The sequence below is a fragment of the Xiphophorus hellerii genome, chromosome 11 (genome assembly GCF_003331165.1).
Source record: "Xiphophorus hellerii strain 12219 chromosome 11, Xiphophorus_hellerii-4.1, whole genome shotgun sequence".
Taxonomy (NCBI): domain Eukaryota; kingdom Metazoa; phylum Chordata; class Actinopteri; order Cyprinodontiformes; family Poeciliidae; genus Xiphophorus; species Xiphophorus hellerii.
In genome coordinates, this window is record NC_045682.1 from 24,584,084 (window position 1) to 24,597,706 (window position 13,623).

Genomic DNA, 13,623 nt, shown 5'->3' on the forward strand with positions numbered 1-13,623 from the left:
AACAGATTTAATAATGAACCTAACAGTTAAGCAAGATATAAATATGTTGAGAATACTGTAGTGAATAGTTTGCTTATAACATGTGTATTGCAAAATAATATGTACACCATATAATAACTCAATAACTATACATTAGTCTCTTTTCTAAGCCTTTAAATATATAAAAATGAAGAAAGTTGTTTTTCTTTCTTTTTTAGTCATCTTAGGGAAATTAAAGATCCTGACAAATTGACATTAATTTTATTTCATCAACATCAGTTTAATTCATAAAGCGCTTTAACATCAACCACAGCTGAAACAAAGTGACATCAGTAATAAATAAGAGAAAAGAAAGCAGAAAGATGTATTCTATAGCATAAAAAATTATCCACATAAGATAAATTCACCAGACACAGACACACACCTGCAGTTTTTGTTCAAGTTTATACGTTTTATATTGACAGAAATTGATTTAGAAACATTTTCTTTTGCCTGCTTTTGTTATTTTATGTTTCTTACATTAATTGTTGTCATTTTTGTCTTTAAAGTACAAAAATTTACACTTAACTTTACACTTTGGTCCATCTAATTATGTAATTTTTAAATATGAAATGTTACTCAGTACTTGAGTAGACTTTTTACCAAATACCTTTTCACTCTTACTCAGGTAATTTCTTGGACTTACGTATAATTTTTGGGTTTAACCAGACCTCACCTCATGATGTTCTGCTTTAGCAGATCTATAGACTCCTGTTATCGTGGCTCAGGGTTTACTGTGGGTATTATTGGCCCACTGAGGAAACGTGTCCATGTCAAACATGACGTATCCCCAGGTGTTGATGCCCAAATTTATGCAGAGGATCCCAATGATGTTCAGTATGAATCCAGCTTTCACCTGAAGAAGAAAGGAACCATATTCTAGTGAATCTAACACTCTTGGTTCACCATTTTCTTTTTAAATTAACCACATGGTTATGTATTGGTGTGATTAAGTCTCACCATGTCAAAGATTCTGAGGTTTCCAAACGAGAAGGCGATGGCGTTGGGTGGTGTGGCAACAGGCAGCATGAAAGCAAGAGAGGCAGCGATGGTGCAAGGCAGCATCACGTAAAGCGGGTGCAACTGGATAGCTGAGGCCTAAGAGAAACAAAACAAATGTAAACACCAACAAAAACCAAGAATATGTGACAATGTACAGTATGTTTTCCTCAGTTTACCATTGAAGCAAGAATGGGCAGGAACAGGGTGGTGGTTGCTGTGTTGCTGGAGCATTCGGTGAATGTTGCCACCAGCAGACTGAGCAGAATGGAGATGGCAAACGGGGGGATTTTCTGCAGGGGAGCCAGACTAGCTCCAAGCCATTTAGACAAACCTGAAATCTGCACAGATATAAGCAAAGCGAAACATAAAGCAGGTGCAGGAAATGTTAATTTGACCTAAGACCACCTGATTTTAAGCAAATTAATCTACATCAGTTTGTGAAATTGCCATTATAGCTAAAGATCCCTTTATGAGGAAATAGTGCTGGAGCACATGTGTCAAACGCAAGGCCCGGGGGCCAAATCTGGCCCGCCGTAGTGTTTTTATGTGGCCAAATAAATAGAACCGTCAAGATAACAGTGTGCTTAAATTATTTTATTAATCAAATCAAAGCAGTTTATCCTTTTACTGCCAGATTACATCAATTAATCCCTTTAGTTTTTTGCAAATTATTGTGAAAATTCAAAATCAAAAAATCTTTTTTGCACTAATGCATAATTGGGAGATTATTGCAGATTTGTTGGGATGAAAAGCATCGAGTTTAAGTGATACTAACTTTCTCACTTGTATTAAACAGCTGCCTCACCCTTAATTGATGTCGTACATAAGTGCAAATATTGCAAATATTTCTAATTTAAGATTAATCTCTGATTAATGTCCCTGATTAATGGAGGGACAGTAATCAGACCCTCCATTATTTTGTGTTTGTTTTGTGATTATCTGAAATAAAAATCAAAGTGTTTGTGGTACTAAACATCAGAGATTAATTCCTGACATTAATCTCTGATTAATGTCAGGAATTAATAATATAATTTAATTTGATCAATATATTCTGGCACAACCAGCCCTTTAAGAGAATTCATGATCTTGATTTGGCCCAAAATGAAAATGGGTTTGATACACCTGTGCCAGAGGAAGCTCAGACCTAGTCAAAAATATCTACAAATTCCAGCACTAACTTGGTAAAACAACAGAACGTTTCATTACCGTAATTAAAATCTTCTCACCTCACTGCCGGTAGCCAGAGCGAATCCTCCTCCCAGCAGCAGGATGATGCTCCAGGGCATCCTCTCATGGACCACCTGCCAGTTCAGCAGAGTTGGAGGAGCCTTAATCCTTTTACCTGTAACATAAAACCATGAGCAAAGTCGCATGGAGTTCAAAAACAAAAGTTCTGCTACCCACCCTGAGAAACTTTTAGTGACCCGATCTTAAGCCATTTATCTATTGTTAATTTTAAACATAATCCCTTGTAGTATACCATTTTGAACTCGCGTCACGGCTAATAAAAAGTTTAAGAAAGACTGCCTCCTTACAAGAAATAATGACGAAGGTCCAGGTAAAATCTCACCTGCCTCGGTGAAACCATAGCTGCCACATGAGGGCAGCTGAGATGGGATGACGAAGAAGAGCATTGACATAAAGATGGCCACTGTTCCATCCGACACAAACCTAAGGAAACAATGAACCTTTGAAGTATCACCTAAAATATTTATTTTAATAATTTGTCGTGTCAGGATGATTTTTGATGATCTTACCATTTTACTCATAACCAGAACCCACCACAACTCAACTAGCTTTTCTGTACCAGCTGGTATTTTATGTTTTGAAAATCTGACATGTGTGAAATATGTAGAAAGAGATCTGTTCGGTACAAAGGTATTTAAAGTCTAGAGAAAATGTGCAACAATATCAGAACATGTGGTGTTATATTTTGAAACAGAACCAACATGAGCTGAGTTTATAATTTGATTAACACACATTAAGATTATCGCCTGATTCTCCAAACTAACTACTCACTACTGCAAGAAAAACATCTATTCAAAAATATTTGCTGCATATACTCCAGAGAATTAATTGAAATCAACACTGAAATATTCAATTAAAATCATAAAATGCAACACAAAGGGAAACCATGTGACTCACGAATCCTCTTTGTTGAAGAGAACTGTGGCCCAGCCAGGTATGAAGCCTGGCTCTCTGGTGAACCACAGCAGCACAAGCAAAATGAAGATGGTGAGTACTGCTCCTTCTGCAAACTTCATGCCGCCCAGCTTCTTGTACTCCTCTTTCATCACTGCATACGCCTCTTTATCTCTGTCACTTTTCATGCCACAACCAAAAGACTTCTTCAGGCTGAGTGAATAAAAACAAGCAGAAAGATCAGAGCCACACAGATAGCACTTTGATAGCATTTCTGATTTTAAAAACAAGCTTTTAGATTTTAAGATGTTTTAAGACGTTCATGAGAAACCGTCTCCCTACTAGGAGGAAAAGATGACTTGACTGCAGTCAATTGTGTAGTAACTAGTTACATTTACTTATGTAACTATTTTTTTTTAAATTACTTTCATGAGTATTTTTACTACATTTTTTACTTTTACTTGAGTAATTTTATTACGAAGTGTCACTAATATTACTTGAGCAAAATTTCTGGATTCTCTACCCACTGAATGAAAAACAAAACAAAACGAAACCAAAAATTCACCAGACACAGACACACACCTGCAGTTTTTGTTAAATTTTCATAAGTTTTTTTTATTGAAAGAAACTGATTTGGAAAATTTTCTTTTGCCTGATTTTATTTTATTTTTGTCATTTTGGTCATTAAAATACTACAAATTTCCATTTAACTTTATGTTTTTGTTTTGTCTGATGATGTAATTTTAAAATATTAAATGACTGATAATTTGATCAGTGTTACTCAGTACTTCAGTAGACTTTTCACTTTTTACTCTTGCCTGAATAATTTCTTGGACGGCTACATTTTACTTTTGCTTAAGCAAGAATATGTTGAAGTAGAGCTACTCTTACTTTTGATTTTGGGTACTTTGCCCACCTCTGACTGCAGTCTACTTTCTGTGGAGACAATTTCCCAGAATATTTGAACTGACTGGGGTATGAATGCCATTTCTTCTAACTAAGCCTTACCATATCAGTCACTAAATAATACCCGGTTCAGAGTCTAGAGAAAGTTGCGAAGAATGACTGTAAATGGGTGTTATCTGGGAATCCTCGTAGACAGCAGGGCATCTCAGTCTGACTGATTAAAGGAAAGACTCACCTGGACGTTAAGTGAGGCCAATTCAACCACCACTAAAGGATCAATCACTCCCAGAGACTCAGAGTTCCAGTTTGTGACGTATCTGGGCGATCTTTTGCTATTATTCTCATATTTTTCAATTGCTGTTGCATTTTTCCTGAGTTCAGTTTTTGTTTTTCAGTAAGATTTTAGCAGCAACTGCTGGTTGTCTGTCTTACTTGAAGCCAAGAAACATGAAGTGAAGCCAGAGCCAGGAGATTGCCAGCATGAGCACCATGTTGGGAAAAGCAAAGCCAAACCAGCTGGCAAAGTTGATCACGTTTCCATTTCCAGGGAAGAGCCTTTGGGTGAAAATGAATCATTAGAAGAGCAGGACAAGCCGATTTGAACGCATTTGACTGACCTGATGTCTCACTTGTCTATTTGACCCTTGAGGATGAGGTTGGGGGCGGTGCCCGTCAGGGTAGCAGTGCCACCAATGCTCGCAGAGTAACACACACTCAGGCTCATCCCTTTAGTCAGGAGGTTGTACTTTTCCTCAATGGCTTTCCTCCTGGACTCTGGCGTCACTGGAGGCAGAACTGTATTTCCACAAAGTGAGAAGGATATTTAAAGAATCATTTCAAACCACTTAGATTTTACTCACCCACGGCATTTTCTTTTGTGTCTGTATTTTTCTCATCTGGGATTTCCTCCTTGATTTTTCTGCTCTCCATCTCAAACCCGAGGTTATCTTCTGCTGCGCTCTGGAGGTCTCGTTCTTCTGCCCGTGTCTCCGTCGCCTGCAGCTGCTGCAGCACAGCCTGAGAGATGGGCAGCATCATGGCTGTGGTGGCCGTGTTGCTGATCCACATGGACAGGAAGGCCGACACAATCATGAATCCTGTCATCAACCTGTGAGAGTGGACTCACTTTGAGATTATTGAATATTTTGGGTTTTTTATTTTCTACTTAATTAAAACAGAGAAATAGTTAAGGAGCATGTAGACATAACAATTCTTTGGGTTTTAATTTATTCCAGTAATTCAGTTGAAACTAATGAATAAATAAATATGTAAACTTCTGTCATGTCCTGGGTTGTTTTGAGTCTCTTTCCTTGTTTTACTTTAGTTCAGTCCTTCTTGGTGTTTCTGTTCATGTTTATTTCTTGTCTCTAGTTATTCCCTGTTACCGTATTTTAATTATGTTTCTTAGTTATTCTTTAGTATTAGATTCATTTCCTAGTTCCTTGCTACTCTCCCTCGCCCCGTGTGCCATTTTCTCTCTCTCTGCTCACACCTGAAACCCATTAGCTCATCAGCCCAGGTATTTTGTTCCACCATTCATCCTCACAGTATTTAAACCATTCTGCTCTGTTATGTTCCCTGTTTATTTGCTGATGGCATTTTTCTTGGACTTGTGGTTTTTGTTCTGCTCTGGCTCCCTGGGATTTTTTTTCTATGTTTTTCCACCTTAAAAAAAATATTATTAATTTACAAGCTGCCTCTTGGTCCACCAACAAACTCACACAGACCATGACACCATCTTTATCAGTATTTGGCTTAATACTAGTTAAACTGGCAGATTATTTAAATTATAACAAAACATTTTTCCCATTTTATAAGTTAAATAATCTGCCAATAGAACACATATTTTTTCATCGGTATTAAGAAAGTACTGACTCTAAACAAGCCCTATATCTTGATGAAAAGTCACTTATGAATCAGTTTTGTCTTATTTTAAGTATACTAAATGTTTCCTTTAGAAACTAGAGCAAAAATACTTGGTAAGATTTTGTGTTTTTGTAGTGTAGTTATCTATTAATATTACATTTGTGTATTTAAAATTTGTTTTTATTAGTCTTAGTGCAAACTAGACTATAACCATCAAAATTAAAGCAATTATATGTTGTAGTAAATTACTCATTTATATGACTGAAAGTACTTGACTTTTACTTTTTGCACTGAATTACTGAAACAAATTATCATTTGAATGACATCACAAGTTTTATCCTCTTACAGGGCTGGACGCACACCGACCAGGAGAAGAACCCGCAGAGCGATGCGTTTATGGAGATTCCAGTTTTCCACCGCAATGGCCACTAAGAAGCCGCCCACACCCAGCATGCTGGAGTCCTTCAAATACTCAACACTGACCTGAAAAAAAATCCCAAGAATATTTATTCATAACATTGAAGGAAACTGGCTCCAGGTCACGTAAATTTAACACAGGGGTGGTTCAAAGTGAGACCCAGCGGCCATTTGCAATTTAGTAATAATTTAAATGGTGCTGGTGTAGATAGAGACTTTTATATAAAATGTTCAATGACAAATTAGATCTTAAATAGAAAATTGTCGGGACAAAACCAATGTTTCTCCAGTGACTTTCACCCCAAAACTGGCCCAATAATTATATGTAGGCAAATGTTTTCAAACACACTTCTTATTTTTGTTGCTGGGAATAAACAAAAATTTAAACCAGTTAGGAAACTGTGTAACTTTGAGAACCTTTTTTTTGATGTTTTAATTAAAATAAAAGCTAATTTGTTGCTTAGGAGGTAAAAAGAAAATAATTAATAATAAAATAATTTTAAATTTTTAACTGAAATAGCTAAAAAATAAATTCTGGCATCTGAATGCTTTCAACTTGGTAATTTTGCAAAAAGTTTGGACACAACTGAATTAAGCTTATTGTGCATTTTTTACAGTGTATCTCAGTTCCTTTATTCCAAGAGTCCATTCAGGATCTTATCTTTACTGTTTTCACTAAACCGCCAACAGTTTAGTGCTGTTCAGTCTTTCAGTGACGAAAGACTGAGCAACCTTTCATCACTGTGCTTTATAACAGATACTTCTTATCTCTTATCATTTTCTGCCGCTGACGCTTTCTCAAGAAAGCCGTACGTATGTGTGTACAACATAAGATACCTTTAGACATCTGTTTATATAAAATCCTATGGAAATTTATAGTATATTAATGCTCCATGTTTTGCATGCTGAATCGATGTAGCAAAACTAAGGTATTGCAAAGTAATCATCTAAACTTATTTTCATTTTGGGCCATATCATAAATCTGAATGTTCTTAAAGGGCCGCTTATGCCAGAATGTACTGATAAAACCCATTAAACTGTTTAAATATCAATAAATAACTGCTTCAGCATTCAATAAGTGTTTCTTAGAATGAAATAATATTGAACATCTTTTCACAGTGATCAGCCCATCCAGGATTTTGTGATTGTTCGATCAAAGTCGCAGATTTTGTTGTGTTAATTTAGAAATATTTGTAAGGAATTTTTACGATATTGGCGCTAACGTATGATGTTAAATGTGACTTTTTATTAATCGCTGTATTGCTCTTGGATTTTCAGTCACATTTTTGGTCAAATGTGACTGAAGAAAAATTGCAGTAAAATCAGAAAACAATGTGAGGATCTGTTAATTCTGTGTGAATTTTGCGGATTTGTGAAAAACTGGAGGGACTTGTTGACGTAATTTGGAGTCTAGAGGGCCACATAATAAGCCACAGCGGGCCAGATTTGGCCCCTGGGCCTTGAGTTTGACACTCAAGTTTACCGCCCTACTGTAAACTAGGATGGGATAAATAATCAGTAGAAACGTATTGCTGATTATTTATAAAACAAACTTACATGAACAGCTATGCATGCAAAGTAAACTTAAAGGAAACAGAATTTCAAAATATTAAGTATTTAAACAACTATGAAAAGATTCTATATCCCTATAAAATGAGTCAAACTGAATATGGAACTACAACAATGTCCAAACATCAACCAGCTTAAAAATAAATATTAAACTATTTTACTCACAACGTACAGTGAAGAAGGGAATAAACACGAATATAAAGACTTTTTCCTCCCATCCTTTTCTTGTTAGGTGAATCAGTTTGCTATCATTTTATTTATGTAATATAATTTATTATAACATGGTTTTAATTACACTTTTTTGGTAATTATTGAGTCGGTAAGTAATATATTTAATTAAACCAGTTAGGATTCAATAAATGTTCACGTCTTGCTACGTCTTTTCAAACAGAAAAGTAGTGGTAAGCTAATTATTTTGTTCTTATTTATGTATGCGTGTTTTAAAAAAATGATAAAGCTCTTTTAAGAGGGTAGATTTTCCCTTAGGAACATTTTCACAGTTTGTTTTAGTTAATTTTGCACACAGATCAAGTAACATAACCACTTTAAAATAAAAAAAGAAGGAGATTTTTACAAGTGAGGTGTAAAAGTTTGAACTTTACATCTGAGGCCTTCATGATGCCCATCGCTGGGAACAGGATGACGGGAAGAAGAGCGGTCACAACCAGAGGCATGCACTCCGTGCACCAATACAGAGTCATCAGGATGATCACATAGCCACACTTTGCTTCCTGCAAACACAAACAAATATAAACACAGCTTAGCTTAAAATATGCTTACACATTGTTTACAATCTTATTTTCATTTCTTTAAGCTAAATCAAAGCCGGTAGAGGAGATTTAGTTTAGTATAATACTGGATAAAACTGATGCTCCAAACATGGCAGGGGTCATCAAATCAACATTTTGTTCATAATAAGGCTTTTGGTTGACTTTTATGCATAGAAATTTAGCATTTATGTTCACAAAAACAAACATTTTAGGTTAATATAAAGATCTGATGTAATTTTTCCATAAAAGGGGAAAACACAATTGTTCCTCTGTGATTGTAATCAATCCAGGATTTACTTTATATTCCTGTCTACTTCTGTTTGTTTGTTAAAATAAAATAATCAATAATCAAACTCATCCGGACAAATTACAGCATATAATCTAATGTTCATATTTTAATGGTTCGATGTTCTACTTAGGAAAAACAAACTCTTGTGATTTCAGTAACGCTGACAGCAGATAAAGGCACTAAGGACACTTATTAATATGAAATATAATTGTAAATTACAAAAACTTAAATATTTAATTTGTTTTATACTAATTAACTTTGTTTGTTTTTCTCAGTCTTTCCAAATAGTGATAAAGTAAAAAGAAAGATGCAAACTGTTTAACAGTTAACCAATTCAACTTTTATTTTAAATAATTCCAACCAATCATACTTTTTTGGTCTTCTGTTGATACAAAACATTTAACAAACTTCTTTTGATATTCACAAAACTTAAATATTTGATATTTTTAAGCAATCACTCTTTCAGGCACTATAGACATTTGTTTAAACTTTCTATGTTTCTTCCATAATCTCTCAGTAATTTATTTCCAAAGGTTTTCACGTCACATAAATCCAAGGAAATCCACATGAAGAATCAATCTATGCATGTAAAGTTGGTACAAGATACTAAATAATGATGTCTTTAAAGATTTCAGCTGTGCAATTCACAACATTTTTTAAGCCATTTGGTGTGATTTCTGGAGGAATACAAACATCTGATTGAATGACAAGTTCACAGATTAACCAAACATGACTAACTTTCAGCTGACCACTATTTGTTCTCCTCTCAGTTTAGACATGTTGTCATCACCTGGACGTCTGACATCAACGCTTTGAGTAAGAACACAGTTAGATAAACAGAAAAACAGAGTGGGATAAAACAAAAATTACTCTGATTTCAACAGTGAAGCTCGTTCTCACTCACCGAGGTGGGAACGCACAGAGGCAGAGGAAGAAAGGCGAGTGGCGTGACGATGATGATGATGTAGTTTCTGTGGTACCACATCCACCTAAACACATCCAACATGCTACCCATGATGATCTTAGAAACTCTAACAAACTAGATCCATACACACTGATGTTGTGTGAAGAAGAGGAGGAGGATCAGGAGGAAGAGAAGGGTGGACAGGTGGAAAAACTTCAACCAAGATCCAACAGTTTACATGTGGAGAAAGCTGCTTTGGTAAAAAAATTAAAATAAAAACACTGCAAGTTACTCTCTCTGTCTAAGTTAGCGCATCAAACATTAACTCAACAACAAATTGTCCACAATCCTGGACAGGGAGGAAGATGAAGCTGCTGGTAAAGAGAGGGAGGCAGCTGTGCAGGAAGGGGGCGGCGCGGACAGGTGGAGCCAATGATGGAGTCAGGTTTATCAGGTGAAGGAGTCCAGCTCCATCACGGGTAACCAAAGGTCAGTTACAATGGAGCCCACTGACAGTCCGCAATTTAACGCCTGCACAAGTTCACGTTTCATATCTTGAAGCCAATAAATGGAGAAGAAAACAGGCTAAGTTTGATTCCTGTCAAAAAGCAGCAGGATGTAATTCAGTGACTCAGGAAAGTGTTTTTTCAACGCTTTTAAATAAAATTATTCATATAGTTTCAGATTATCTGCCTGTTTTGCTCTTCACTATGGTCCCTTCTTCTCAGTTTTCTGCAGCCTTTATTGACAATTTTATCCTGAATATTGATTATCTCATAATCAGTTTTCATTTTGTGGATGTTGCATGAATATTTTGGACGCTGCAACCTCTGCAGAAGACTGAACACTCAGATTTCTGGATGAATATAGACGAGCCGAGCTTTCTTCTAGGATCAGAGCAGAACAGTTTACTTGAATGTCACAACTCGACGGCTAAATTAAAACATCTTGCTGATCTTTTTGCACGGGCTCCAAGTTCTTAGTGTTTCAAAAAATTTACTTAACACCCAAAACAAATTGGTTTAAATTAGAGAATTTTTACAAATTTCACTGATAAAACCTCATATATGTGTGTATATACATGTATATAAGTGGATCATTCCATATGGAGTTCCCCAAGGCTCTGTTCTGGGTTCTGTCCTGTTTTTATTGTACATGCTGCCTCTCCAGCCTATTTTTAGAAATTTTAATATTCCTATCGATTGTTCAGATTTACAAGCCTATGAAGATAAAAAAAAACGATAATGACAACGACTTTTTAAAGTCTTTGTTAGACTGTTTGCATGATGTCAGAGCAAGGATGGACTCAAATTTCCACTATCTGAATCTGAACCATTTTTTTTAAAACCAGAAAAATAAGTGAGGCTTTTTATAAACATGGTAGTTTATCTCCTACTTCTATTTTAGAAATTTGAAAAATAAATATGTATGCTTTAGCTACAACATGCATATGTCCCTGTAATTTGGTATGCAGGGGTATAGATCAATCTTCTGGCTCCCAGTTTTTAAAAAAAGATTTTATTTTTAGTTGTTAAAGCTTTTAGTGGTCTGGCTTCTTATTATTTTTATAATCTTCTTTCTTAGAAGTAGAGCTGATCATACTTTTACTTAATTCTTCATATCAGATCAGCTCAAAGTTTTTAAAACTTTAATGTGCTTCTAAAGACTCACTTTTACACTCTGGCGTTCAGGGAAAGTAAAACCTTACAACATGAATTATCTGTGCTTTTATTGTTTTAGTGGATGATTTTTATTACTTTGTTTTATTGTTATTACTGCTTTGTTCTGCTGCACCTTGGTGCCACTCATGTTGCTTTTAAACTAGCATGTTTAGTTTATAAACATTTAGGTAATAGTGACCAACTCTTTACAGTTTTGATTTTGAATTGATTGACACAATAGAATAAAAGGAAAGTTCCTGTACGTTATTTTACAAAATAGTTACCACAGTATGCCAGAACTGTGATTGGCAATCAAATCTTATACACTACTTATGTCAGTCAGTAAAATGATTTGGGTTAAAGTCATTTTGTTTAATGCAGAATCCGGTGAAAATAAATAAATACACCCTGGCATCAACAAATCTCTAATAAAAGCTTTTCTATAATGACCTAGTTTATTGGTCACATCATTTCAGTATCTACTTTCATTGTGTTGTTTTGAAGCTTCTTTCTGACTTTCACTTATTTGTTTTAGTTTTTCTCTTAGTTTAAAACAGAATCCCTCTTTCCAAACATATCAGCCATGCAGTGAAATGTTTTATCAATAAAATAAGTTCTCAAGCTTTGAAGGAAGTGTTTTCACTTAACATTTAGCCACACATAGAATAAATAATGTTTTAGTCTACGGGGCGGGATTTTAACCTTTGTATCATGTGACAACCAAAGTCCAGATGCAATCCTAATCTATCCTAAAAATTAAGGGTTTTTTCTGCTTTATGTCATTTAAAAGCATAAAATTGTTCTGACTTTCCATTTCCAAACAAAGTCAGTCTGTCGTTAAAAAAAGGAAAGTCTTTTGGGGTCTAAAAAAATGTTAAATTAAAAAATGTTTTAAAATCTGGGGGTTTAAAAAGAACGTAAAAATATTGTTATATTTTCTAAAATATAAAAATATTAGTATTTTTATATTGTGAAAATAAAAAATATTAATATTTTAATATAATGTACTATTTTTATAGTTTATCATTTATATTTTTTATTTTGAAAAGTAAAATACAAAAATATAAATGTTTTTACATTTTAATAATTAAAAATATTTTTATTTTATATTTTATTTTATTTTATAATATATTTATTTTTTAAACCTATTTTTTAAATTTCTTATAGTTATTTCTTAGTTGTTTCTTAAGGCAACTTTCCTTTTTAAAATATAAAATATTTGTATTTTTCAAAATATAAAATATTTTTATATTTTATAAAATACACATTTTAAATACCAATCCACTCTGTCTTTGTTGGTAATTGTAAGATTACCAGTAGCGTTTTGAGGCTGGTCATTTTATAATGAGTAATAAAAACCTGTCATCTTTCTGTAAACATTTTCTGCATCTTTTTAAAGGTAAAGGTAATTTTATTTATATAGAACATTTTCGGCAACAAGGCAATACAAAGTGCTTTACAGGAATTAAAAGGAAATACAAACAAAAATAACAAACCACAGGAAAGAGCAAAAGAAGAAGAAGCTAATAATGTTAATCCAAAGTAAATAAACTATATACTCCTATTCAGGGTTGGTAAATAAGTATAAGTAAGTAAAAAATTGAATTTTATACTTGCACAATTTTTATTGTGCTTTATACAAAATACCTACCAAAAAAGCTAATATTAATTTAACATTTAACTCTAAAAACTGTATTGATTTAAAATCTTACAACTGATACTATATGTAGATTTGTTTTTAAATGCTACAGCATCAATAGTGTAGCTAAATCTGGCAGAAGAAACCTCTGTGTTTGTTTTTGGTTGTTTATTTAGAGATCAATAGGATGGAAAGTCTGCAGCAGTTACACAATGTTTAAAGAAATATTATTTCTCTCTTTTCAAACTGCGAATGCTCTGAACATGCATACACCACATACTGTATGTCACATATGTTTCTCATTGGTCTAAATAGACATTAATGTCAGTGCGATGCATGGACAGGACAGAGGTCACCGGTTTCAGCTTAATGATCGTCACAGCCAAGCGTCGACCAATCAGGACGGCAGACGCCTCGGGGTCGGGAGCTTCTGAAAAAAT

The 13,623-nt window shown here is 34.4% G+C and overlaps 1 protein-coding gene across 1 annotated transcript; it reads right to left on the bottom strand.

Moving 5' to 3' along the window:
* Positions 1 to 742: 742 nt before the first annotated feature.
* Positions 743 to 9,985, bottom strand: LOC116728850 (solute carrier family 13 member 2-like). Its single transcript, XM_032577166.1, has 12 exons — positions 9,884 to 9,985; positions 8,523 to 8,651; positions 6,281 to 6,417; positions 4,929 to 5,176; positions 4,698 to 4,863; positions 4,501 to 4,623; positions 3,166 to 3,375; positions 2,591 to 2,691; positions 2,247 to 2,362; positions 1,197 to 1,358; positions 979 to 1,116; positions 743 to 874 (listed from the first exon to the last, which is right to left on the bottom strand). Exons 1-12 carry the CDS (start codon positions 9,983 to 9,985, stop codon positions 743 to 745), a joined length of 1,764 nt encoding a protein of 587 aa, XP_032433057.1.
* Positions 9,986 to 13,623: the final 3,638 nt, after the last annotated feature.

What these genes read in the sequence shown, in the direction of transcription:
- LOC116728850 (XM_032577166.1), bottom strand. Translation starts at nt 9,985, where the DNA reads ATGTTGGATGTGTTTAGGTGGATGTGGTACCACAGAAACTACATCATC. An exon ending in CTCTGTGCGTTCCCACCTCG is followed by an intron (nt 8,652 to 9,883) that starts GTGAGTGAGAAC and finishes TTGTGTTTGCAG; the next exon opens with GAAGCAAAGTGTGGCTATGT. An exon ending in CACAAAAGAAAATGCCGTGG is followed by an intron (nt 4,864 to 4,928) that starts GTGAGTAAAATC and finishes GTGGAAATACAG; the next exon opens with TTCTGCCTCCAGTGACGCCA.